Here is a 27,777-nt window from a genome sequence, read left to right on the forward strand (position 1 = left end):
CCAAATATCGACTTTCTTTCATTTATTATGGCTTACTGATTACTGTTTGTAGTATTTTTTTAATGTTGAAACACTTCATTTCATTATTTTTAAGCCATTTTTGGTCAACAGCATTTCTTTACATGTGCCTAAGCCTTTTGCACACTACTGTATGTAATAAACATCACTGATTAGTGTTTTCTTGAATAGTCTTTTGTCCTGCTTCTGCTCACCTGTAGAAAGTCATCATGCAGCCGGTGATGGTCATGTTCATGGGCACCTGAGCAGACATGCGGCCAATCAGCAGCATCTTCTCACCCGTGTCTGGATGGAATGCAGAGTCAAAAACGTATTTGGCCCTCCAGAGCTCATCTTCTGTCAAACCTGGGGTCACCACTCCTTTTCTGGGAGGAAATGTGGGCGGAAAAGTGAAAATATGCACCAAGTAAATGATAAGCGTGCAGAATCAAAATGGTGCAAGGCAAAATCGAATCTACCAAGTTTTTTTTAAGTAGAGAGAATATCTATCTTAAATACTGTATGGTTGAATAGAAACTAGCCGAACTGGCGGATTTGTTTCACTCTGAGGTACCTGTAATCCTGAATGATCCTGCGTGCCTTCTCGAGCTGCTCATTAGACAGCAGAACGTTGCGTGGGTCTGTGACGGTGAAGAAATGTTTGGCTCTGCCCACGAAGGTCCCCTGATCCCAGCGAGGTTCTTTGATATTTATTGAGGTTGAGAGCTCAGCTGCCATGCTGCCTACGGAGAAACGGGAGCGTGAGAGAAGCTCTGCTGTACTCATATCTCAGGGAGGAACAGCAGGTTAAACTCGTTTCAGTTCCCTGCCTTTAAAAGGCCTCAAGGTCAAAAACTCACAAAGTTCAGTTTGGGAAAGCCTCTGACACACAAGTCGTCTCATGATGAGAATATTCCTCTATCGATAGTGACATCAGCTGTCTGTGTCCAAAAATAACACAGACTAAAAATATATTGTCATGCTTCCTCCTTAATTAGAGAAGTCCTTAATCAGCACTGCGCTGCTATGGAAACGGCTGAGCCAGATGTCTGAAATCAGCTCCGTTTGGAAAAGGATGCTTGTTTTTCTCTCATATGAAGTGCTGCTGTGTATTGGGAGGATTAACGAGACCGTCAATGACGGCGTAGCTCACTCCGGCCCCGTCTAGTCCAGAAGGAACGATCTAAAGTGCACAATAAATGTTGCAAGCTATATACACTATATACAGGCTAGGAATACCGACCTATTTGCCAGAAAGAATCCAAAATGGTGAGGAATTGACCAAGAAGAAGCGATTTTTGTTGAACTGCTCATTAAGGCGTAATTAGTCCATAACTTCAGTAATAATTGTAATGAAGCAAATCTGGGTAGAAGTTATATGCACCCTAGGTTCCCCTACCTTCATGCCAGAAAGAATCAAAATCGGTGAAGAATTGAGGGAGAAGCAGTGATGTGTGGAAACTGCTCGTTAGGGATTGATTAATTACTCCATATCTTCATTATTAATTGCAATTATGCACCCCACGCAGACCTACCTTCCTGCCAAAAAGAATAACAATCGGTGAAGAATTGAGAGAGAAGAAGCGATTTTCATGAAATATGGATGACAACAGACGGATGGATGGACGGACAACACATGATGGCATAAACTCATCACCTGTCGGCCAGGTAGGAATTACCATCCATGAGTCAGAAAGCGTACACTGAAGACGAAATGCACGACCACTATGAAAAATTTAACAAGAACGCCTATAAAACTAAACAATGTTCCTCATGCTCTCTGGAACACTCTTCCAGATGTTAGGGGAAAGAAATGTAAGAACCATTTTTAATTGATTTAGCATTGAAAGATCATCAGGAATAAGAGCCGACCTGTCTCAGCTGAGTGAAGTTCTCAAGATGGGCTATACTGCTTCAGATCAGCAAGAAACTAAAATAAGGACATAGTAATGTGATCTGCCTTTCTATTTCGGGAAGAATGTGTGCTGCTACTGTACGTTTTGAACTAGCCGAAGCTTTCTTCAAGTAAGTAGCAGTACGCCAGCTAGCCAGCAACATATTAAAGGAGAAATGAAGTCATTTTTAAACTTGCTTTATTTCTTAATTAACGTGTTATTCAATTACGTTTTCAGTTTTAGTAACCTTATATCATGACTTGTATTGGCAACTAATTGCAATTAAATATTATACTTATCGGCCTATTCGGTTTTTAGCCGTGTTGAATTTAGTTCGTTTGGTCCACGGCAGGCGTCGCTTATCCGCGCGATCTTCACGAGGCTTGTGCGAGACTTCGAAACGTGAACAGCCAGGTGTCAGTGCCGCCATTTTGAAAACTGTTTTCCAAACAAAATATTGCACAAAAACGAGTTTAAATGACGATTAATGCCTACTTTTTTCAAACTTCCCTGATTGCTATCAAAACAAACAAAACTTCCGGCTTGATTACGTCAGCATTCGAAAGAGGGCGCGCGCGTCTTTTGACAACGTTGGCAGATGTTGGTCACTTTGATTTCCGCTGTACGTTTTACTTCCGTCCTACGATGTCTCGCACAGGTCTCAACGAATCTCGTTTACGGCCGTTGCTTTGACAAATGGACTGATATATTACAGAGCGTATTTCACACACTCATAACTTGCTATAGCTGCGACAAAATAGCGATCAAAAATGCATTCCTCATCTCATTATCTCTAGCTGCTTTATCCTGTTCTACAGGGTCGCAGGCAAGCTGGAGCCTATCCCAGCTGACTACGGGCGAAAGGCGGGGTACACCCTGGACAAGTCGCCAGGTCATCACAGGGCTGACACATAGACACAGACAACCATTCACACTCACATTCACACCTACGGTCAATTTAGAGTCACCAGTTAACCTAACCTGCATGTCTTTGGACTGTGGGGGAAACTGGAGCACCCGGAGGAAACCCATGCAGACAACATGCAAACTCCACACAGAAAGGCCCTCGCCGGCCACGGGGCTCGAACCCGGCCCTTCTTGCTGTGAGGTGACAGCGCTAACCATTACACCACCATGCCGCCAAAATGCATTCCTATATTTAATAAAATGAGATAAACAGAATTTTGATGATAAAAAAATTTGCCTTCAGTTCTCCTTTAAATAGTCCATTCAAGAGCTTACAAAAGCATGTATTTAAAATCAACAACAACATTTCGCTGAGACAGCGCCTTTCACCAAACCAAGGACGCTTCACAGATTAATGGCGCTCCCAAAAGACAAATCAGAAAAATAAACAAAATCAACCAAAAGAAGACATAACAGATAGGAGACACAGAAAAGGAAAAAAAAGACAATTAACATGAGTATAAAGACAGCACACTAGCTGTATCAAAGTCAAAGTCACTCCCGCGACAGGACCTGGTCTTCCCAGGCAGTCTCCCGTCCCAGTACTAACCAGGCCCTGAAGGCACATCGGGCGGCATCGATCTCCATTTCTATAGCCCTCGGCCTCTCGTCTATTACATAGCTAGGGTTACAGTGGGACACTGGTTCTCTGGTAACCACGAGAGTTTGATTCCTTACTCACATCTGTATTGCAGCATGCCTTGCTAGACAGCAGTAGGCACCATTTTTATGACCCGGTAGACTAGCTTTATGGCACTATGATAAAAATACACACACACCAATCAGCCATAACATTAAAACCACTGACAGGTGAAGAAGTGAATAACATTGATTATCTCATTACAGTGGCACCTGTCAAGGGGTGGGATATATTAGGCAGCAAGAGAAGGGTCAGTTCTTGAAGTTGATGTGTTGGAAGCAGGAAAAATGGGCAAGCGTAAAGATCTGAGCGACTCTGACAAATTGTGATGCTAGATGACTGGGTCTGAACATCTCCAAAATGGCACATCTTGTTGGGTGTTCCTGGTATGCAGTGGTTAGTACTTAGTGGTCCAAGGATCCAAAGGACAACCGGTGAACCGGAGACAGGGTCATGGGTGTCAAAGGCTCAGTGATTTACATAGAGCATAAAAGCTAGCCCATATGGTCCAATCCCACAGAAGAGCTTCTGTAGCACAAACTGCTGAAAAATTTAATGCTGGCTAAAACAGAAAGGTGTCAATATTAAACTTTTTCAGCAGTTTGTGCTACAGTAGCTCTTTTATGGGTCTGGACCATATGGGCTAGCCTTCGTGCCCCATGCAAATCAATGAGCCTTCGACATCCATGACGCTGTCTCCGGTTCACCAGTTGTCCTTTGGATCCGTGGACCACTTTTGGTAGGTACTAGCCACTGCATACCAGAAACACCCCACAAGATGTGCCATTTTGGAGATGTTCAGACCCAGTCATCTTGCCATCACAATTTGTCAAAGTCACTCAGATCCTTATGCTTGCCCATTTTTCCTGCTTCCAACACATCAACTTCAAGAACTGACTCTTCTTTTGCTGCCGAATTTATCCCACCCCTTGACAGGTGCCACTGTAATGAGATAATCAATGTTATTCACTTCACTTGTCAGTGGTTTTAACGTTATGGCTGATCTGTGTATATATCTTTTTTTTTGCTAGGACAGCGTTTGGCAGGTGGCTGTGGTTGTGGTGATTGTCAGTGGAAAATTTCGCTTTGGGTGCCAACTATATCAGGGCCACCACTGTGTTAATAAATACAATCTTCACTTAAAGGTGAAGGTACATGTTTTTTGTGCGTCTGCATGGCAAAATCTACCAAAAACGTAAAAAATGTTTGAGTACTGACTCCACTAATAGTAAGAGATACTTTATACTTATTTTCGAGTAGTCACTTACTATCAGCTTATTGACTTGAACACCACTGTGGGGGGTTTTCCTCCCTATTTTGACTTTTTCCACCAAGGAACCATTGACATTTGCTGCAAATGCTGTTTAAGTCTCTGTACTAAAAGACTTGACCTGACTTTAAAAGTTGAGTCGAGTTTTTATCCAAGATAAATAAATGTTGTGTGCACTGGGTAAATAAACAGGAGTAAACAAATGACGCATGCTACCGAACAACATCCCAACTGTCACAGGAATCATTACGTCATTAGTTTAAAAACTTACAATCATCTTTAATACAAGCCAGATGATCCAGGAGCTTCTGAAGATGAGATGGCAGATGTAACAGTGTTTTAATTAGTTGTTGCCACAAGTGAACTCGTTTCTCCAGCAAGGCAGTGCGAATGTAAAAATAGATCAGCTGGAGTTGTGTTCCCAAATACACACCCTGAATAAACCCAAGTCGCTGCACAACTACTGTCACACGGAGTTCTTTCAGTACCGGCGCCAGGTGCCAATGCGCCACACTGCACACAAACACCTGATACCATCCATATCTTGTATGTTGAGCTACTGCTAATTACCAGCTAACTAACTCCGTGGGTGCATACACAAGTTGTTTGTAGCAATAGTTTCATAACAAAAGTACCTCATAGTTAAATGAACACACACACACGGGTTTCAGTACAATCTTTAATAACTTAGCGTGGTGAGTAGGAGCCACATTTGTTTGCTTCTGTTCTCTCCTGCAGCACTTCTGGGTAACCAAAGGACCCAAACTGTGGAAGCCGGCTGTCTTTGTAGTGCCAGTCTCGTTACAAGCTAATGATTTCATCCAATTAAGATAATTAAGTGTAAATTAAGAATTGTGGTGAAGCCAGGGTTTTGTAATGTAAACAGTTGTTTTGTATGAGAGAAATGTAAGACTTTTGCTATTTGTAACGCTACGTTCACACTGCAAGGCTTAATGCTCAATTCCGATTTTTTTGTGAAATCTGATTTTTTTGTGAGGTCGTTCACATTAACAAATATATGCGACTTGTATGTGATCCTCAGTATGAACGAAAAGCGACCTAAAAGTGTTCCGCATGCGCATTGCAGGATACGACGACGTCACACGCAGTGAGCATGGCCAGTGTTTACGGAAGTAAAACCGCCCGGTTGCGGTATGACCCATCCAATCTAGCTTGAATAGCTGCATCCCCCCAAATGGAAATCAGCTCCCTAACCTCTGCGTCCTTCCATTGAGAAGATTCAGAACCTTCACAGCCCGAAGCGTCCCCCTCATTGATGTCATTATGCGCCATGTTGTTGTAACTTTTTTTGAGAGACCCGCCGCCTACTTCAGCGCAGAATAGTGACGTTTGTGGCTTGTTGATGACGTGTAAGTCGGATGAATGCGACCTGGCGGTTCAGACTGAAGTCGCATATGAAAAGAGCGGATAGGAATCGGAATTAGGACCACATATCCAAACGGCCTGGGTCGGATTTGAAAAAATCGGATCTGTGTCGTTCATATTGTCAATAAAAGATCGGATACAGGTCACATATGGGCGAAAAGATCGGATTTGAGTCACTTCAGCCTGCAGTGTGAACGTAGCCTAAATCTTGCCATTGTTATGTAAATGGAGGATAAATGGGGTTTTGTCTGTCTACAGCTGTTTGTGTTAATTGTAGGGGGAGGGGCTAGTGATTATTTAAGCCCTCTGAGGTGGTGTTTACATTAGACCGTATCCGTCTCGTTTTCGTCGCGGATGCACTGTCCGTTCACATTAAAACGCCGGGAAACGACTCCACAGGCGGAACAACTTGAATCCGCCAGGGCCCACGTATTCAATCCATTACGTATCTGATCCGGTGCTGTGTAAACATTGAGAAACGAGGATACGCTGTGCTGAGCTCTAGCTGACGTCGTCATTGGACAACGTCACTGTGACATCCACCTTCCTGATTCGCTGGCGTTGGTCATGCCATGTTGGTCATGTGACACGACTGCTGAAAAACGGCGCGGACTTTCACTTCCTGCTATTTGTCCCGAATCACTGCTCGTGCGCTTCACTCGCGCGCTCTGTGAGCTGCGCAGGGCTGGAGTGCGCACCCTCCAGAGGGCACTTGCTGTTCAGGGCGGAGTGATTTGGAGCGCAGGATGCCTGCGGAGCCGAGCGTATCCGTGTATTGGCATTGCTGTGTGCACGTGAATCGTTTTAAAAACGTTAATCTGATGATCCGCTGATACGGTCTAATGTAAACCCCACCTGAAGGAGGTAGCTGACGGTCTGGCCATTTTTATTGCAGCCTGGTTTGTAGTCCTGAGCTGTGCAGTGGTTTGCTCTTCAGACTGGAAATTTTCTTTCTACTTTAGTCTAGTTACATTTTTGTTTTGTTTTTTTTGTTAAATTCATAGGCCTACATTACTTTACTTTAACATTTTGAAATTCCAACTTTTTATTTTTATTTTTGCTCTCTTGCTCACTTTTGGGAAAATCTGGACTGTAAATAAACCACCATTCTTGCACCGAAGTTGCAATTCTTGGCTGCGTCATCATTTTGTCTCAGAACCCATGTGACAACTACTCAAACACGCACAACTAGTCAGCTCATTAACCCACCATGTGGAGCATTCTGGTGCTCCACGTAACCTGCCAGAGGCGGAACAAGTCAACTTTATTGTCAAATATGCTATACATGCTCGACATGCAGCACAGATGAAATTTCAGTCCTCTCTGACCCACGGTGCAAACAGGCAATGCAATAAATAAAAATAGAATAATTGAAAAAAACAAACAATATAAACAGTATAAACACTCAAGATAAGAACAAGACATAGACTAAACACTCAGACAATATAAACAGTGTAAACACTAGATCAGAACTACACACAGACTAAACACTCAAACAGACAATATAAACAGTATAAACACTCCAGATATGAACTAGACGTAGACTAAACACTCATATATATATATATATATATATATATATATATATATATACACACACACACACACACACACACACACACACACACACACATAAATTGGTTCAAATAACCAAACAGTCAAGGGCACTTGAGGTATAGCAGGTAAACATGAAATAAGCAGTATATTATATATACAGTATAGAACAAAATGCAAATTCATATTTTTGATGCGGGGCGGCACAGTGGTGTAGTGGTTAGCACTGTCGCCTCACAGCAAGAAGGTCCGGGTTCGAGCCCCGTGGCCGGCGAGGGCCTTTCTGTGCGGGGTTTGCATGTTCTCTCCGTGTCTGCGTGGGTTTCCTCCGGGTGCTCCGGTTTCCCCCACAGTCCAAAGACATGCAGGTTAGGTTAACTGGTGACTCTAAATTGACTGTAGGTGTGAGTGTGAGTGTGAATGGTTGTCTGTGTCTATGTGTCAGCCCTGTGATGACCTGGCGACTTGTCCAGGGTGTACCCCGCCTTTCGCCCGTAGTCAGCTGGGATAGGCTCCAGCTTGCCTGCGACCCTGTAGAACAGGATAAAGCGGCTAGAGATAATGAGATGAGATAAGATATTTCAATGGGGACAACAAGGTGATGTAGATGGCGACGCGCAAGGACACAGCAGCTCTGAGCTCTCGGTTTCGGTGTATGGTTTTCACAATGGCATGGATGTTTTTGTGTGTACGAGTGTGTGTGAGTGAGACAAAACAAATCTACACCCCAGCTATGCTGAGGAAGGTGGGATTCTCGTGTCGTGTGGACATTACGACGGATTACCAGTGGCTCCACAACATTCCGCTGGACATGGTGAGATCGCCGGGCACACCCTGGATTGTTGTCGGGCCAAGGCGGCGCAGAGAGTGGAGGCAGAAGGGGGGTTGCAGGGGCGGCCTACTAGCACAGCTAAGGCCAAGTTTACATTAGACCGTATCTGTCTCGTTTTCTTCGCGGATGCACTGTCCATTTACATTAAAACGCCTGGAAACGCCGGGAAACGGGAATCCGCCAGGGTCCACGTATTCAATCCAGATCGTGTCTGGTCCGGTGCTGTGTAAACATTGAGAATGCGCGGATACGCTGTGCTGAGCTCTAGCTGGCGTCGTCATTGGACAACGTCACTGTGACATCCACCTTCCTGATTCGCTGGCGTTGGTCATGTGACGCGACTGCTGAAAAACGGCGCGGACTTCCGCCTTGTATCACCTTTCATTAAAGAGTATAAAAGTATGAAAATACTGCAAATACTGATGCAAATACTGCCCATTGTGTAGTTATGATTGTCTTTAGGCTTGCCATCCTTCCACTTGCAAGTGGTAAGTGACGCGCATGCCCGACATGCACTGAGATCACACACACAGCGGCTCAGTCCCAAATCACTGCTTGTGCACTTCACTCGCGCACTCTGTGAGCTGCGCAGGGCCGGAGTGCGCACCCTCCAGAGGGCACTCGCTGTTCAGGGCGGAGTGATTTGGAGCGCAGGATGCCTGCGGAGCCGAGCATATCCGTGTATTGGCGTTGCTGTGTGCACGCGAATCGTGTATTGGTGTTGCTGTGTGCACGCTAATCGTTTTAAAAACGTTAATCTGATGATCCGCTGATACGGTCTAATGTAAACCCCACCTAAGAAAACAGCCCTACAAACCCCCGCTACCAAGTATCTTTCTCACAAATGCTTGGTCCATCATCCACAAAACTGACGAACTGGAGTTACTGATGGCACACAACCGGAACATTCGTGACTGCAGTGTGATGATTATCACGGAAACCTGGCTATACCCGCTCATCCCAGACTTGGCTGTTCAGCTAACCAGCCACTCCATGCACCGCTTCGACAGGAATAAAAGCTCTGGTAAGAGCAGAGGAGGGGGGCTCTGTATTCATGTTCATATGGACTGGTGTACAAACAGTAGGGTCATACACACACACTGCTCTCCTGATCTGGAAGTAATGACTGTGCAGTGTAGTAGGGGTCGACCGATAATCGGCCTGGCCGATATATCGGGCCGATATTCTGCATTTTTAGGGTTATCGGTATTGGCCATAATTTCCACCGATATGCCGATAACATGCCTTTTTGGAGCCATTTCGTTCCTAACGCGACTGTCACTGCACGTCCTTTCCTGCACTCGCCTCTCTGAGTTCAAGAACACGGTCCCGCCCACCACAACATCTGATTTGTTTGGCACAAGAGATATAGTCAATCGACACGCGCAGCTAAATACTCTGAACCGTTTCAAGGCGCCCGTATCAAGGTAAGGACACGCTGCTTTTCCCGCAATAAGTCACAAACACACAAGTTGCAAAAGCACATCATCATTATATGTTTACATTCTTCATCTACTACTCATTAAAATTGTCCATTTGCATCTGTGTAGCCAGGCAAACTTAGCTTACGGAAGGAAGCACTTGAATTAGCCTACAACCAACTAGTCTCGCTGAAACAGCATAAAGTAGGCTGCAGTCATTTTTAAATCCCCGTCTGGAAAGGTTGTGAATGTGTCAGTAGTTCTACTCGAACAGTAGAATGACAGCCATTCAGAGAGGTGGTCAAGGGAAGACGAAATAAAACGTAGTGTTTGTGTTCTGTAGGCTAGCGCAAGCCTCCTGGCTATTTGTTATGGTGATGAGTAAACTTCATGATGTGACTTGTGCTCAAAAAGCGGACTGCACTTGTATATGTTAAGGGCCCCATACACGTTCAAAAAAGTCGTCAAAATTTTGTATCAATATTTTGATAGCAAAATTTTGATGCAAAATTTTGATGTAAAATGTCCACACACGATTCAATGTTTTTTCTATCAAAAATTCAGTATTGTCAAAAACTTTGACATGGATGCAGCAGTGGCCGTAGCACTTGTGTTCGCGTTGGACAATGAACCGCCTCGGCATCGACGGAAATGGTCGAAAGACTGGTTTTTGAAATGGCGAACGTACGGTCACGTCAACCTCCTCAGAGAACTTCGTCTCAAAGAACCAGAGGACTTCCGTAATTTCCTTAGGATGGATGCCCCATCCTTCGATGAATTATTGGACCTTGTCAAGCCATTGATATTGAAAGAAGACACTGTGATGCGTTCATCTATACCACCAAGTGAACGCTTGTCCATCACACTGAGGTACCTGGCATCTGGAAATTCTTTTGAAGACTTGAAATTCCTGACTGCAACGTCTCCGCAAGCAATTGGAAAGATAGTTATTGAAACTTGCGAGGCCATCATCTTTTGTCTGAAGCGTCAACAAACAATAAAGATGAGTAAACTTTTATTCAAGAAACATTCATATTATGTTTCAAATTTATGAACATAAAAATAAACTGAACATATTTATAGTATTTTAAGTATAAAAATAAATTGAAAATTGAAAATACGCACTGTCTGTGGCAATCTGAGTTCGATATTACAGGATCACGAAATCATGTGCATACTGTACATGAACAATCTTGACATTATATCAATATTGACACACCTCATCTTGGTATGTCATGAAAGTCAAGCATTGGGATCGAAACTGCTGAAAAATTCCGACATTTCGGTTTGGTCACCACCCGTTTCCGGTCGAGAGAAATGCCTGCCCTGGAAATTGCTCATGAAAGAAGATGTAGATTCAGGCTGAAATGGATAGTTGCCAAGTGAACCCTGGGGGGTACTGCAACGACTACTGGATGGAGTGGAGGTTTCGCAATTTATTTGCACCGAATTTCTGTGCAGCGTGCCACATCGACCTTCAAACAGTATGTCGTTTATGGCTTTCTTTGCAAACAGCGCTTGTCTGGTATCCATATATTTCAATTCATGTGCCCATGTCTTGGCTTGGTTGAGGTACTCGTCATCCGGCTCAGTTAAACGTGCTTTTGCCATGGACAGCAGCTCGGCTTTCACAAGCCCCCCACACACGCATCAATAATTTGACGACTCTTCAAAAAATATCAAAGTGATTTGATATGTCAAAATTTGGGTTCAAAATTTTGACATCAAATTTTTGACATCAAAACACCCTACACACAATCAAACTTTGTATCAAAATGTTGATATCAAAATTTTGATACAAAATTTTGACGACTTTTCTGAACGTGTATGGGGCCCTTTAGGTAACTTTATAAAGCGCTGTTTGAACATTTAAACAAGCCAGGTGTGACTAGTATTTATAATTCTTGCGCAAGTGATTCTCCTTGCTAGCGCTTCTGATTCGGAAAGCGATATACTCTTAAAGGAGCAGCCGCTCCTAATAGGGAGTGATAGCCTACTTTACTGTATGTTTGATTTTACTTTTTAAAAAATGCTGCAGGCAGCTCCCTACACTTGATTTGTTATTTAAAAACTACTTGAAGTTGGTAAGTCTTACTTAGTTCTTAGTGTAAAAGAATCCAGAGTGTGTTTTCATTTATTTTCCACTGAAAATGGTGAGCTGTAATATAGTAGGGAGTGATTTATTTTTTTATTGGTGAATATTTATTTTATTATTATTTTATTTCTCATTTTATTCTAACTAATGTTTGACTTTATTGTACAAATGCTGCTGGCATCTCCCTGCACAAAATTTCATGTTCAATTTTACAATTACCGTATTTTCTGGACTATAGAGCGCATCTGTATATAAGCCGCATCCGCTCTATTTTTTAAAAAAAATTTTAAAAAAGATATACAAGCCGCACCGGGCTATAAGCCGTAGATATCTATGTTGAAAAATTAGATATTTACTGCATGTACAGAACGATTTTGTACTGTAAATGTACATGTATGTACCTGAACAGATTCTTTCCGAACAGTGCCTTTTAACACGGCAGCAACTTTGCTGATTAAAACGGAACAGAACCAAGAGAAAATAACCGGTATTTATTTACCTTCATTTCTCCTGTTTGAAACCACAAGTCACTTTAATCATCTTTGCTGGATTTGAAAATAATTACCAGTTAGTAATTTGTCGTGCGTGTTCTATCTGCTAAAGATCTGCTAATTCTTCTTTGCATTGATTTTTCGTCTATCTTATTTTTGATTCTACTTCCGGTTAGAGCGCCCCTAGCGGTGGAAGAAAAATCCACAGAATAGCCGCACCTTTGTATAAGCCGCATGGTCCAAAACCTAGGAAAAAAGTAGCGGCTTATAGTCCAGAAAATACGGTAAACATACATTTCATGGATATGAAGGTCTGTGTCAGTGTGTGCTATGTTTAATTTCATGTGAATTATAATGTTTACATTTATCGGTTGCACATATCGGTTAGGGCGGCACGGTGGTGTAGTGGTTAGCGCTGTCGCCTCACAGCAAGAAGGTCCTGGGTTCGAGCCCCGGGGCCGGCGAGGGCCTTTCTGTGTGGAGTTTGCATGTTCTCCCCGTGTCCGCGTGGGTTTCCTCCGGGTGCTCCGGTTTCCCCCACAGTCCAAAGACATGCAGGTTAGGTTAACTGGTGACTCTAAATTGACCGTAGGTGTGAATGTGAGTGTGAATGGTTGTCTGTGTCTATGTGTCAGCCCTGTGATGACCTGGCGACTTGTCCAGGGTGTACCCCGCCTTTCGCCTGTAGTCAGCTGGGATAGGCTCCAGCTTGCCTGCGACCCTGTAGAAGGATAAAGCGGCTAGAGATAATGAGATGAGATGAGACATATCGGTTATCGGCATCCCAATTCCATAATAATCGGTATCGGTATCGGCCCTGAAAAAAACATATCGGTCGATCCCTACAGTGTAGACCCTTTTACATGCCCAGAGAGCTGACAATGGTGATCATTGCTGCTGTGTATATCCCACCAGATGCTAATGTTAGCACAGCGCTCTCTCAGCTGTATGACACCGTTAATAAACAAATGCAGACCCATCCAGAGGGAGCTTTTATTGTTGCTGGGGACTTCAACCAAGCTTGCCTTAAGACTGTGCTCCCTAACTTCGTACAATACGTACAGTGCTCCACCAGAGGGAAGAACACATTAGGCCATGTTTATTCTAACCTGAAGCAAGCCTACAGAGCAGTACCCCTCCCTCACCTGGGCATGTCAGACCATCTCTCACTGCTCCTGGTCCCTGCATACACCTCCCTCAGGAAGAAATCCAAACCTGTCACAAAGAACATTAAAACCTGGCCTGAAGGAGCACTCTCCCAGCTTTAAGATTGCTTTGAGCGCACTGAGTGGAGCATATTTGAACATCTTGACCTACAGGAGCACACAGAGACTGTTCTGTTCTACATAAAGAACTGCACTGACAGTGTTACTGTGGAGAAGCGCATCCGGATCTACCCCAACCAAAAACCATGGATGACCTCGGATGTCCAGACACTCCTGAGAACCTGAAACTCTGCCTTCAAGTCAGGTGACAGAGAACAGTACAGCATGGTGAGGGCAGAGCTGCAGAGAGGCATCAAAGCTGCTAAGGCTGCTTATAAGAGGAAAGTGGAGGACCATTTTGCCAACAATAACCCGCGGCTGGTGTGGCAGGGGCTACAGAGCATCACCAACTACAAAGGCTCCACACCTGTCACTACCATCGCTGACGCATCGCTGGCTGATGAATTAAACAGTTTCTTCTCCTGCTTTGAAGCAGAGGCTCCACACTCAGCTGCATGACCACCACAGACCTCCACTCACAGCACACTCACACTACAGGAACACCAGGTGAGGCAGGTGCTGAGGACTGTGAACACCAGGAAAGCAGCCGGACCAGATAGTGTAACTGGGAAAAGTACTCTGCGCCTGTGCTGACCAGCTGGGGGGAGTCCTGACCAGGTCGTTCAACCTCTCACTGTCACAGGCTACCATCCCCCAGTGCCTGAAATCAGCTACCATCATCCCTGTCCCAAAGACTCCTGCCCCAAAGTGTCCCAATGACTACAGACCTATTGCCTTAACATCAGTAGTCATGAAATGCTTTGAGAGGCTCATCCTTCACCACATCAAGGCCTGTCTCCCTTCAAACCTGGACCCACATCAGTTCACCTACAGAGCTAACAGATAGACGGAGGACACCATCGCCACAGCTCTGCACACAGCACTCAGCCACCTCGAGCAGCCAGGGAGCTACAGTACATCAGGATGCTGTTCATAGACTTCAGCTCGGCATTTAACACCATTATTCCTGACATCTTGGTGGAAAAGCTGACCAACATCGCTCTTTTCCCCTCCACCTGTGCCTGGATCAAGGATTTCCTGACTGACCGCCCTCAAACGGTTAAGGTAGGCACCACCTGCTCCTCCACCCTGACCCTCAGCACAGGCTCACCTCAGGGCTGTGTGCTGAGCCCTCTCCTGTATTCCCTGTATACGCATGACTGTACACCCATCCACCCCTCCAATACCATCATTAAATGTGCGGATGACACCACGGTCATCGGCCTCATCAGCGGAGGGGACGAGACTGCGTACAGGGACGAGGTCAACATGCTGGCAGGTTGGTGTTCTACACACAACCTGCTGCTCAACACCAGCAAAACTAAGGAGATGGTGATTGACTTCAGGAAACACAGGGGGGATCCAGCCCCACTGAGCATCAACTGGGACTGTGTCCAGCAGGTGTCCTCCTTCAGGTTCCTTGGAACACACATAGCCGAGGACCTCTCCTGGACTGCTAACACATCAGCGGTGGTAAAAAAGGCCCGACAGCGACTCCACTTCCTAAGGATACTCAGAAGGAACCATCTGGAGGAGAAACTGTTAGTGGCCTTTTACCGCAGCACCATCGAGAGCATCCTGACGTACTGCATTACAGCTTGGTACACCAACTGCTCTGTGGCAGAAAGAAAGAACCTGCAGAGGGTCATTAAAACTGCACAGCACATCACTGGCAGTCCCCTACCCTCGCTAGAAGACATCGCCAGCACACGGTGTCTCAAGAGAGCGAGGGCAATCATTGCTGACCCCTCACACCCGGGACAGCACCTGTTTACCCTCATGCCCTCTGGCAGGAGATACAGGTGCCTCAAAAGCAAGACAAACAAACAGTTTTTTTCCCTGGGCCATCAGGTCCCTGAATTCATAAAGAGAGTGTCTCATTCTCATTATCTCTAGCCGCTTTATCCTTCTACAGGGTCGCAGGCAAGCCGGAGCCTATCCCAGCTGACTACGGGCGAAAGGCGGGGTACACCCTGGACAAGTCGCCAGGTCATCACAGGGCTGACACAGACACAGACAACCATTCACACTCACATTCACATGCTAGTGTATTGTGTAAATGATGTAAATATGCATTCCTTTCTTATTCCTATTTTACTCCTTTCTTATTCCTATTTTACTGTTTTACTGTTTTCTTTAATAACTTTACTGTTTTACTGTTTTCTTTTTATATTTATTATGCACCGGCCGGAGAAGCACTGCAATTTCATTGTATACTTGATGTGCAATGACAATAAAGATTCTACTCTATTCTATATTCTATTCTATATTTTTGACGCAAAATAAAATGGGTGTAGATTGTTCTGTGTTTGACTACGGAAAACAAAATGAAGAAAAGAAAATGCCGGAATTCCTACTCGCAAACACTGGAAGCCTGAGTTCAGCGTGTGACATCAAAACAAAATGGCTGCTCACAACATCAACACTAAATAAAGCAGAGAGGAACCGTCAGGGCCTTCTAGGTCTTCAGAGAAGCCCAAACGTATCAGCATTTCAAATGTTATATTTAATTTCTTTCATAATTTCATGATAATTATTCTCTTCTGATTTGGCCTCATTTTCTATCAATTTTACCTCAGAAATGAAAGGGTTACTACTTGAAAATATTAAAATCGAGTTCTCCAATGAGATTGTTTTGTTTGTTGTCTCTAGACTGAGAAGAGTTTAGAGCTGCTCACTCATTGGTTAGGACTTCATTGCTGGGACAGAAGGCCATGGCAGTGTATGTTTACGTAGGAAGTGACAGATGACTGATTAGCCAATCAGATTTTGATTTACAGTAGGAGAGACCAAAAATTTATCGCCCTCGGCCTTCTTGAAGGCTAACATGAGCTTAACCGCGAGTCGGCGCCGTCAATGCAACAGTGAAGTCACCTTCCAGCCAGTGTAGCGTTCATCAGTAGTGTTAGCGAATGCTAATAAAGCAGTCAATCCAGTGCTATCGAGAGCAAATAGCACAGGCTAACGACCAAGGAACTAAGATTTCTGTCTCCAGACTCTTTTTCCATGCACATGTATCACTGTCATAATTTCATATGAATAAAGTTGGGGTTTTTTTTGTGAACTTCCCCAAATCCCTCTCTTGTAAAATATGTTAATTTGTTGGGTTCCGTTAATGGTTCCACTATTGTTTCTGATGGGGCGTTAATTAGTGTAACACACCTGTGGACATTATCGTGCTTGGGATGTCTGCTAAGGGGTAAGCTGGCTTCGTGAATCCTGCATAGACAATATTCGTTCTTATTATCCCTACAGGACACTTTTTCCATGGAATAAAAACCTGTTCTATTCCCTTCTCGCGGGTTTATTGATAGCATTCAATATTGTTATCATATCACTTATCCTACGTATATTACGCCACTCTACCCAGTGGAGAATGAGCGTGCAATATTGTTAAAATATTACACGTTGTCAAGACAACATAACGTCACATGTTGGAGACGTAAAACTTCCGTGTTAGCAAGTGACTGTGACAACTTGTAAATAAACATGGCCGCCAGGTTTGCTTTGTTAAAAATGGAAGATTTTGGGAGATTTTGGCTGCCAGGTCACTCCGTTGTGTGTAGCTGTCGATATTGATTTGAAAAGTAACTAAGTAAATTACACAGGGAAAAAAAAATAATAATAATAATATTCGGCTTGACTGTACTAGCATTGGCTTTCACCAACGCTATACCGGCTGGAAGTTAACTGGACTGCTGTGCTAACAGCACTGAGTCATGGGTAAGCTAACGTTGGCCTTCGCTAATGCTACTGTTACACCGACTGGAAGGTAACTGGACTGCCGTGCTAACAGCACAGAGTCGCAGGTAAGCTAGCGTTGGCTTTTGAGAATGCTGATACGAAGACAGTGTATTATAATAATAATAATAATAATAATAGCTTCCTTTCGTGGTCTATCAGATATATTCCATTCAGCTACTCGTCTTCAACTCATTCAATATCATGCTAGCTGAATGGAATATATCTGATATACCACTCAAAGACAGCCAGTATTAAATACAGTATATTTTTTCCCCCAAGATGTGATGTTTATTTTTTAATGTAAGAATGTTTTGACACACATCCACTGTTTGTATCGGGTCAAATATGCAAATTAGCATCGTAAAATTCTGTGTGAAAAGTCGAGTGTTTATCTGAGTAGCCTGTCTCCATGTGTTGATAGCCCTGTCATTCATAGTTTTCCAGGTACGTTTGCCTGACTATGTTAAGAAAATGTTTAAGATCTGTCAAATATTTTATTCATTACTGCATGATTTATTTCATTTATTGTACATTTGTAAACTACACTATATGATCAGGATTAAGTACACGACTATTATACGTATTATACGTTTTATCTCACACAGTGTCATGTAACCAGCCTACTGAACAGTATGTTGCCTACAGTATGCAAATATGTTATTATTTTTATTTTTATCATGCTTGGGATGTCTGGAAAATGAGATGCCAGAGTTCTTTCCCCTGTCTCTGTGTCGATAGCCCTGTCATTCTGAATAAATGCTCACAGATGAACTCTTCGCCTCCTCGGCATCATCTATTTGCCACACAAAGACTTTTAGTTATTATTAGAGTAATTGACTGGTTATAGTCAGTTACACACACTCGTCCCAGTATTTTTCACTCATACTTAAATATTCATTTCCCTGTGTAATTGACTTAGTTACTTTTAAAATCAACATTGACAACGACACACGACAGAGCGGCCTGGCAGCCTGCCGCTAATCCCTTGCAAAATCCTTTGCCCTGTTGCTTTTTTGGTGTCTGGCTAAGTTTTGGCTGAGCTCAAGTCCCAGCTCTAATAGTAACGGTTCACCACTGAAATAAAATAACACTTATTTATTTTTTTCGCGGTCCGGTCTCCATCAAATCCTGCACTCTGATTGGCTGGCGAGTGGGTCCGTATCCTACGATACGGACCCCAGTTATGGACCCCGGTTACGGACCTCTGGCGACTCGCTCGTTCACAACAACAACAAACATAATAGTAATTTTTGTCAACATTTGTCAAATTAATGTCAGCATTAATTTTCACATTTCTCAGGAGAACAGCATTAATTTTACATCATGGATAGTGATAACGACAGTCTTCACAGCGAAAGTGAGCTTTACTACCCTGAGGAAGACGAAATAAAAGAAAACATTTCAGGAGAAAGCTAGAAACCTGTAACTGTTGCTAACGCCGAGCAGAAACATGGCTGAATCCTGAACGACTCAATTTTGTATAAATAGGGGACTACATAGGCGGCAAAATGTAGTTTTTTTCCTGCCATAGAAGTGCACTTGTATACCGAGGAGGAAGCCATTTGCGTTACAGACGTGAATGAGGATTCAAAATAGCATTAGTTTTACATCATGGATGGTGATAACGACAGTGTTCACAGTGAAAGCGAGTTTTACTATCCTGAGGAAGACAAAATAAAAGAAAACATTTCAGGAGAAAGTTAAAAACCTGTAACTTGCTAAGGCCGAGCAAAAACATGGCTGAATCCTGAATGACTCAATTTTGTATAAATAGGGGACTACATAGGCGGCAAAATGTAGTTTTTTTCCTGCCATGGAAGTGCACTTGTATACCGAGGAGGAAGCAATTTGCATTACAGTTGTGAATGAGGATTCAAAATGGCGGCTCGGCTCGGTTTTCCCTTTTGGACGCTCTCGTTTTCTGTTACAATTTGGTAAAGAAAAATATATATATATTATTTACCAGCTTAAGGTCGGTCCATATGGTGAAATACCGTGAGCTCGGTCTTGAATATGGTACTTCACGATACGGACCTCCCAGCTGGTAAATAACATTTTCTTTTTTAAGTTTAAATGTTGTACTGGACATCTGTACGAGTATTTGTGTTAGATCAATCAACGTATAGCCATATTTGCTTGTTAAATCCATAACACTGATCATACAGATTGTTTTGATGAGGAAAATATACTGTGGCAGCGGGGGCGTGGTCAAGCGTCGGTCTGTGAATGGAGGGCAGAGTCAGGGAAGGTAAGTGGCAGAATCACTCTACCTGACATGAATTAACCTGTTTGTGTGTCTTCCCCAGTGACCACGCCCTATAAAAGGAGAGAGAGCAGAGAAAGGGAGCTCTCTCCCGACCAGAATGCATGGGTGTGCGTGTGTGAGAGTGTGAATGAGCTGAAAAGCCACATATACCACAGAAAATAAAAGTTTCTGAGAATTCATTTCTGGCCTGCCGTGCTTCTGTGCTCCACCCACCTGCTCTGGTTCTACAGTGGTGCTGAAACCTGGGACGGAGCGCAGAAGGAGACAGCCCCATGGAGTCCTCCCCCTTCAAGGCCCTGGTCCATGCCCTTGCCTCGGCCCAACAGAGCCAGCACCAGGCACTGGTCGCCCTCTGGAAGGAGCAGGAACAACAGTTCGAAGCCCTGGTGCTGGCACAGCAGGAAGATCGCTGGGTGTTCTGGCACCTGCTTGTGTCGGTGGGGTCCACCATCACCACCGCCACGGACCCTCCCCACTTCACCCTAACGAAGATGGGTCCGCATGACGACCCCGAAGCCTTCCTTACTCTTTTTGAGCAGGCAGCAGAGGCATGGGGTTGGCCGGTGGAACAGCGCGCGGTGCGCCTCCTCCCCCTGCTAATGGGCGAGGCACAGCTGGCCACGTTACAGCTCCCCGCCGACAGCCGGCTGGTCTACGCCGACCTCCACAGGGCCGTCCTCCAAAGTGTGGAGCGCACCCCGGAGCAGCAATGGCAGCGCTTCCACGCACTGCACCTGGAGGAGGTCAGCCGGCCGTTCGCGTCTGGCCAGCAACTCCGGGACGCCTACCAGCGGTGGCTGAGGGCCGACAACCGCGACACCAAGGGACTCATTGTGCTCTCCCCAATGCCTCGTCTTGCACCAGGCTTTGGTGGATTGAGGTCTGATTACAGCTGGAGTCCACCAAAGCCTGATACATATCCCCTTGGATACTCACCGGTATGCGATACGCTCCGGCCCGATCAAGGGCGGTGGAGCTGGAACAATTCATCGCCCGACTTCCGGAAGGAACAGCGGAGTGAGTCCAGTGCCATCGCCCAGCGTCGCTGGATCAGGCCATCGAGCTGGCGGAGGACCATATGGTGGCTGTTCTGATACCAGGACAGCGTGTCTCCTCTTCTCCCCTCTCTTCTCTCCCTTTCTCCCCTTCTGTTTCTTGTCCTCACCCCATTCCCCCACCGCGGAGGCGGGGGCCGGCTCCACCCCAGCCGGCCCTCCGCACCCGAGGTGCCCTACCATTTCCTACTTCCATGTCTGTGTCTTCCCCCCCCCACCAGGTGAGTGAGCTCCGAAACACCGGTGCAGAGGGAGAGCCTGGGCCGGTATGCTGGCGCTGCGGGGAGCCGGAGCACCTCCAGCATCAGTGCTCGGCGATGGAGGTGGGCGCGGTGGTCCGGATCCCCGATGCGCCAGGGACCGCCCTTGATCGGGCCGGAGTGTATCGCATACCGGTGAGTATCCAAGGGGATATGTATCAGGCTTTGGTGGACTCCAGCTGTAATCAGACCTCAATCCACCAAAGCCTGGTGCAAGACGAGGCATTGGGGAGAGCACAATTAGTGAAGGTGTTGTGTGTACACGGGGATGTTCACAACTACCCTTTAGTGTCAGTCCACATTCTATTTCAAGGGGAGAAATTTAGAGTAAAGGCGGCGGTTAATCCTCGCCATACCCACTTGATAATTTTGGGGACTGATTGGCTGGGATTTAGGGAATTAATGGCACATTTAGTGAAGAGTGGGGCCTGCCATAATTTAGCGGGGGGAGGTCCCGGTGTGGCATCAGTGGGAGCAGCTGTCATAGAGCCGTCTACGTCATCACCGCGTCAGAGTGAGGAGCAGCAGGCTCCTCCTCTCTCTCTCTCTGGGAATCCCTCGCGGATTTTCCGTTAGAGCAGTCATGAGACGAGACTCTGCGGCATGCGTTTGACTAAGTGCAAGTAATCGATGGTCAAATGCTCCAGACAAACACCACCCTGTCATTCCCTTATTTTTCCATTATTAAAGATAGATTATCCCGAGTGACGCAGGACACTCAGACTAAGCAACAGATAACGCAGCTTTTAATCCCAAAGAGCCGCCAGGAATTTATATTCCAGGCGGCTCACATTAATCCCATGGCCAGACACTTGGGGCAGGATAAGGCACTAGCCCGAATAATGGCCCGGTTCTACTGGCCAGGGATTCGCAGTGATGTCCGTAGGTGGTGTACGGCATGTCACGAATGCCAGTTAGTAAATCACGCGGCCATTCCAAAAGTGCCTTTGCGCCCTCTGCCATTAATCGAGACCCCGTTCGAAAGAATTGGGATGGATCTCGTCGGGCCATTAGATCGGTCAACACAAGGATATCGCTTTATTTTCGTCCTAGTGGACTATGCAACGCGATATCCGGAAGCAGTGCCTCTTCGCAATATCTCAGCACGTAGTATTGCAGAAACGCTCTTCCGCGTCATCTCCCGGGTTGGAATCCCCAAAGAGATTCTGACTGATCAAGGCACTACGTTTATGTCACGCACACTGCACGAACTGTATGGGTTACTGGGAATTAAGCCTATCCACACCAGCGTGCATCACCCACAAACAGATGGCTTAGTTGAACGGTTCAATCGCACCCTCAAGAACATAATTTGGAAATTTGTAAGCGAAGACGCACGCAACTGGGATAAATGGCTTGAGCCCCTGTTATTCGCAGTGCGAGAGGTCCCACAAGCCTCCACAGGGTTATCCCCATTCAAATTATTATACGGCCGTAAGCCGCATGGCATTCTAGATGTGCTGCGTGAAAATTGGGAGGAGGAACCTTCAACAAGTAAAAACGAAATTCAATACGTTATTGACCTGCGTGCCAAACTCCACACACTCACACACCTAACCCAGGAGAATTTGCGGCAGGCCCAAGAAGGGGGTTCGGGAAGAACTCGAGGCCATGCTCGAAATGGGCATCGTCAAGGAGTCCCACAGTGACTGGAGCAGCCCGGTGGTCTTGGTTCCCAAGGCTGATGGGTCAGTCTGGTTCTGTGAGGACTATAGAAAAGTCAGTGTGGTGTCTAAATTCGATGCGTACCCAATGCCTCGTATTGACGAGTTGCTTGATCGACTAGGCACGTCTCGTTTTTATTCGACACTGGATTTGACAAAGGGATATTGGCAGATCCCCTTGACTTCGTTACCCCAAGAGAAAATGGCCTTTTCCACACCGTTTGGCTTACACCAGTTTGTCACACTTCCTTTTGGGCTGTTTGGGGCGCCCGCTATGTTCCAGCGGCTTATGGATAGGGTCCTCCGCCACCTACGCAGCCGCATACTTGGACGACATCATTATTTATAGTAATGACTGGCCGTGACACCTAAAACATCTAAGGGCCGTCCTTAGGTCGCTGAGGCAAGCGGGTGTCACAGCCAACCCAAAGAAGTGTGCGATTGGGCGGGTGGAAGTACGGTATCTGGGCTTCCACTTGGGCAATGGGCAGGTGCGTCCCCAAATCAATAAGACTGCAGCGATTGCGGCCTGCCCAAGGCCCAAGACCAAAAAGTGGGTGAGACAGTTCCTGGGGCTGGCTGGCTACTATCGTAGCTTTATACCTAATTATTTGGACGTCACCAGCCCGCTGACTGATCTCACTAAAAAGGGGGCACCAGATCCGGTCCAGTGGACGGAGCAATGCCAGCGGGCTTTCTCTGAGGTAAAGGCTGCACTGTGTGGGGGGCCACTGTTACACTCCCCTGACTTTTCTCTCCCCTTTGTTTTGCAGATGGATGCATCGGACAGAGGGCTGGGGGCTGGACAGGAGGTGGAGGGGGAGGACCGTCCAGTGCTGTACATCAGCCGGAAGCTGTCGGTGCATGAGGGCCAGTACAGCACCATAGAAAAGGAGTGCCTCGCCATCAAGTGGGCGGTCCTCGCCCTCCGCTACTACCTACTGGGACGCCCTTTCATCCTGTGTTCGGACCAAGTGCCCCTCCAGTGGCTCCACCGCATGAAGGATGCCAACGCGCAGATCACCCATTGGTATCTGGCACTCCAACCGTTCAAGGTGGTCCACAGGCCAGGGGTGCAGATGGTCGTGGCGGATTTCCTCTCCCGTCGGGGGGGTGGGGGGGGGGGGGGTGGTCAGCTGCAGGCCGGACGGCTCCCCGGCCTGACTCGGATGGTGGGGGTATGTGGCAGCGGGGGCGTGGTCAAGTGTCGGTCTGTGAATGGAGGGCGGAGTCAGGGAAGGTAAGTGGCAGAATCACTGCACCTGACGTGAATTAACCTGTTTGTGTGTCTTCCCCAGTGACCGTGCCCTATAAAAGGAGAGAGAGCAGAGAAAGGGAGCTCTCTCCCGACCAGAATGCATGGGTGTGCATGTGAGAGAGAGTGAATGATCTGAAAAGCCACATATACCACAGAAAATAAAAGTTTGAGAATTCAGTTCTGGCCTGCCGTGCTTCTGTGCTCCACCCACCTCCTCTGGTTCTACATATACATAGCACTTCAGTTAGCTGACAAGCTGTTGCTAGCAAAAGATCAATATGGGGGCATCCATGTACAGCAAACTCAGCCCCCGTCAGTTTCAAATCCACAGAAATGTACAGACTAATTTTACAACTCAGGAACGAAAGACAGTCCTAATTCTATTCATGAAAATTTCTACAACTTCTGCATCCCTGAAAAGTTTACAAAGCTGGAAATGAGCCTTAACGGATATGAGGTCAAGTACTGTGCCCTCCACAATTATTGTCCCCCTTGTAAAGATGAGTAAAAAGGGTTAGAAACAAATCCACCTTTTGGTGAAGTCGCTTCATCTCACACTGAAAAAAATGAGAAAAAGCAAATGTTTAATGGAAATAAATTTATTAAGAGAAAAACAAATCAAAAATATTTTCATCAAAATACAATGTCTCATTATTATTGGCACCCCTGCATTTAAATCTTTTATACAACCTCCCTGTGCCAGTAAAACAGCACGGAGTCTCTCCTACAACACTTTCTAAGGTTGGAGATACAGAGCAGGGCATCTGAGCCCATTCCTCTTTACACAATCTCTCCAGATCCTCGGCCCTCTCTTGTGCTCTCTCCTCTTCAGCTTTTCAATGGGGTTCAGGTCAGGGGACTGAGATGGCCATGGCAGAACCTTGATTCTGTGCTCAGCGAACCATTTTTATGTTGATTTGGACATGTGTTTCAGATCATTGTCTTGCTGGAAGATCCAATGACAACCCAGTTTTAGTTTCCTCTCAGTGGCAGCCAGAGTTTGATTTAAATTGTCCTGGGATTTCATGGAGTCCATAATGCCATGGACCCTAACAAGGTCTCCAGGGTCTTTGGAGGAAGAACAACCCCAAAACACTGCAGAACCTCCATCATATTTTATAGTTGGGATTGGGTTCTTTTCATTATAGCCATCCTTCTTTTTACACCAAACTCACCTTGAGTGTTTATTGGCAAAAAGCTCCATTTTTGTTTAATCAGACCAGAGAACACGGTTCCAGTCAAAGTTGTCGTAGCATTTCGCAAACTTAAGGCGCTGACGTTTGTGGTTAACTGACAGAAAAGGCTTTTTTTTTTTCTGGCGCCTTCCAAACAATCTGTTGGCATGGAGGTGGAGTTTGATGGTGGTTTTGGAGACCCCAAGAGTTTACTTTTTCTTGTAGTTCAACAACAGTGATCCTTGGGGATTTTTTTTTTTGCCTCTCTTGCCCAACTCCTCACTGTACATGGGGGCAAAATAAACTTGTGTCCTCTTCCAGGCAAATTTGTAACACTTCCAATTGATGTCCACTTTTTAATTATTGCCCTAACAGGACAAAGGAAATGGACATTTTCAGGTGAGTAGCTTTTTTTTTTTATAACCATTCCCTGACTTATGAAGGTCAAAACACTGCTCCCTCATTTGGTTTGTGTGCTGTCTTATCTTTCCTATGTTGACGTTGAGGGAATTTGGCCTCTGTGTCACCTCATATTTGTTCCCAGGAAGTCCTGGATTACAGCTCAAAAGTTCCTACACACTCCAATCAACTCAAAAATACTGTACAATTTAAACGGGAAACAATAATAGTAGCACGTGTTTTGTTGAAAATTATTTTCTTGACGAGGAATCTGTTTTTCTCAGAATAAATTTATTTCATTTAAAAGTTGGATTTTTCTCATTTTTTCAGCGTAAGATGAAGCGACTTCACTAAAAGGTGGATTTTTTTTTCTAACCTTTATAAGACATGCCAATAATCATGGAGGGCATGGTATTTACAGTAATTATGGGGAAAAAAACTGTCATTGAAAGGTGGTTCATATTTGTTTCTCTCATATGTAATTATTCCATGAATTTCTGCATTAGGACAGGAGTCAGCTTTAAAAAAAAAGTGCAGAACATTTTTGTGCAACACTGAATACAGGGATTATATTATTGGATTAAAGGTCTGTTTAAACCAGAGTGCATTCATGCACTTCTCACGAGCGCATTCTTGTCAGAAACATGCTCTGACTGGTTTCAGACAGGTTATTGTGCTTTCTGGTTTATGCATTTTGTCTATAGGGTTAAAAGAGAGAAAAAGACCTGCTGGTCAGGAAGCGACTGATTATAGCTGTTGTAATGCAAGTGATAACAGGAACCTGTTGCATGGACATTACAGGGATCATAAACATGATGTGTTCATTAATAAATGTATAAATTGTAATCATTGGTGAATCCATGTGGTAGAAGACGAATCAAACACTGAGATATGGTGTTACTTTGAGATTGACGCCATATTTCCCTGAAGAATGTTTTGGTCCCTTTCGAAACGTTTTCTAGTTGTCCTGATTAATATTTAGTTTATTAAACACCACTAAGATTTTTCCATATAGTGGTAACAATAGGGTATGAATTCAAGTACCTGGGGTCAACTGTGCAGGAAAATAGGGGCTGCGATAGTGAGGTGAGAAAGAGAGTGCAGGCAGGGTGGAGCAGTTGGAGAAGGATTTCGGGAGTCATTTGTGATAGGAAAGTCCCAGCAAAAGTGAAAGGTAAGATGTATAAGACAGTAGTGAGACCAGCTGTGATGTACGGATTGGAGACCGTACCCTTAACGAAGAGACAGGAGGCAAAGTTGGAGGTGGCGGAGTTGAGGATGTTAAGGTTTGCGATGGGAGTGACAAGGTTGGACAGGATAAGGAACAAGCACATCAGAGGGACAGCACACGTAGAGAGCTTGGGAATTAAGCTAAGAGAGATGAGACTGAGATGGTATGGGCACATCCTGAGAAGAGATGCAGAGCATGTTGGAAGGAGAATGTTGAGGATGGAGCTGCCAGGCAAACGAAAATGAGGAAGGCCAAAGAGGAGATACATGGATGTGGTGAGAGAGGACATGAAAGTGGCAGGCGTGGTAGAGAAGGATGCGGAAGACAGGGACCAATGGAGACGAAAGATCCGCTGTGGCAACCCCTAATCGGGAGCAGCCAAAAGAAGAAGAAGAAGAAGAAAAAGAAGAAGTGGTAACAATAGGGTGTTTTTTTTTAAAACTTATCTTTGGCACCAACAACGATCAAGAAATCATAGTTCATGTTTAATGCCATCGATCTAGCACCTACTGTAAATGCAAAGTGTTGTGTTCCTACACAACACAGGGCAACTTTTTGGGCAATGTTACCAAGAAATTGCGTTTCGACACTTTCCCATTGAGGTTGCGCAACATAATTTCTACGTGAACGATTTTGATAATTTTGGCCAACTTTTTAAGATCGTCCAATCAGAGTGCTCGCAGTGAGCCACATGACCATCTGACAGCTTCTGAAATTTTCAACAAAGATGGTGGCGGTGTCTCCAGCAGTGGAACGAAGAAAAAGAGAGACAACTGATATCTTTTTATATCCAGCAAGTTGTTACGTGTGTGTAAACCCAAAGTGGTGACTTTACCTCATCAAATGCTTAGAGAACCAACAGACATCTATTTTTATGTGCTCAGGTTGTTGATTGTTTTCAGCTAAGAGTAAA

The 27,777-nt window shown here is 45.1% G+C and overlaps 1 protein-coding gene across 1 annotated transcript in view; it reads right to left on the minus strand.

The window, feature by feature from the left end:
• sfxn1 (sideroflexin 1) overlaps window positions 1-27,777 on the minus strand; it is a 76,960-nt gene that overhangs the window by 41,069 nt on the left and 8,114 nt on the right. The window contains exons 2-3 of the mRNA XM_060915304.1: window positions 572-740; window positions 213-383 (exon numbers count right to left, since the gene is read on the minus strand). Of these exons, the coding sequence (XP_060771287.1) occupies window positions 213-383; window positions 572-735 (335 nt within the window). The 5' untranslated portion in view covers window positions 736-740. The remainder of the gene's footprint in view (window positions 1-212; window positions 384-571; window positions 741-27,777) is intronic.

The sequence above is a fragment of the Neoarius graeffei genome, chromosome 2, assembly GCF_027579695.1.
Source record: "Neoarius graeffei isolate fNeoGra1 chromosome 2, fNeoGra1.pri, whole genome shotgun sequence".
Classification (NCBI taxonomy): Eukaryota; Metazoa; Chordata; class Actinopteri; order Siluriformes; family Ariidae; genus Neoarius; species Neoarius graeffei.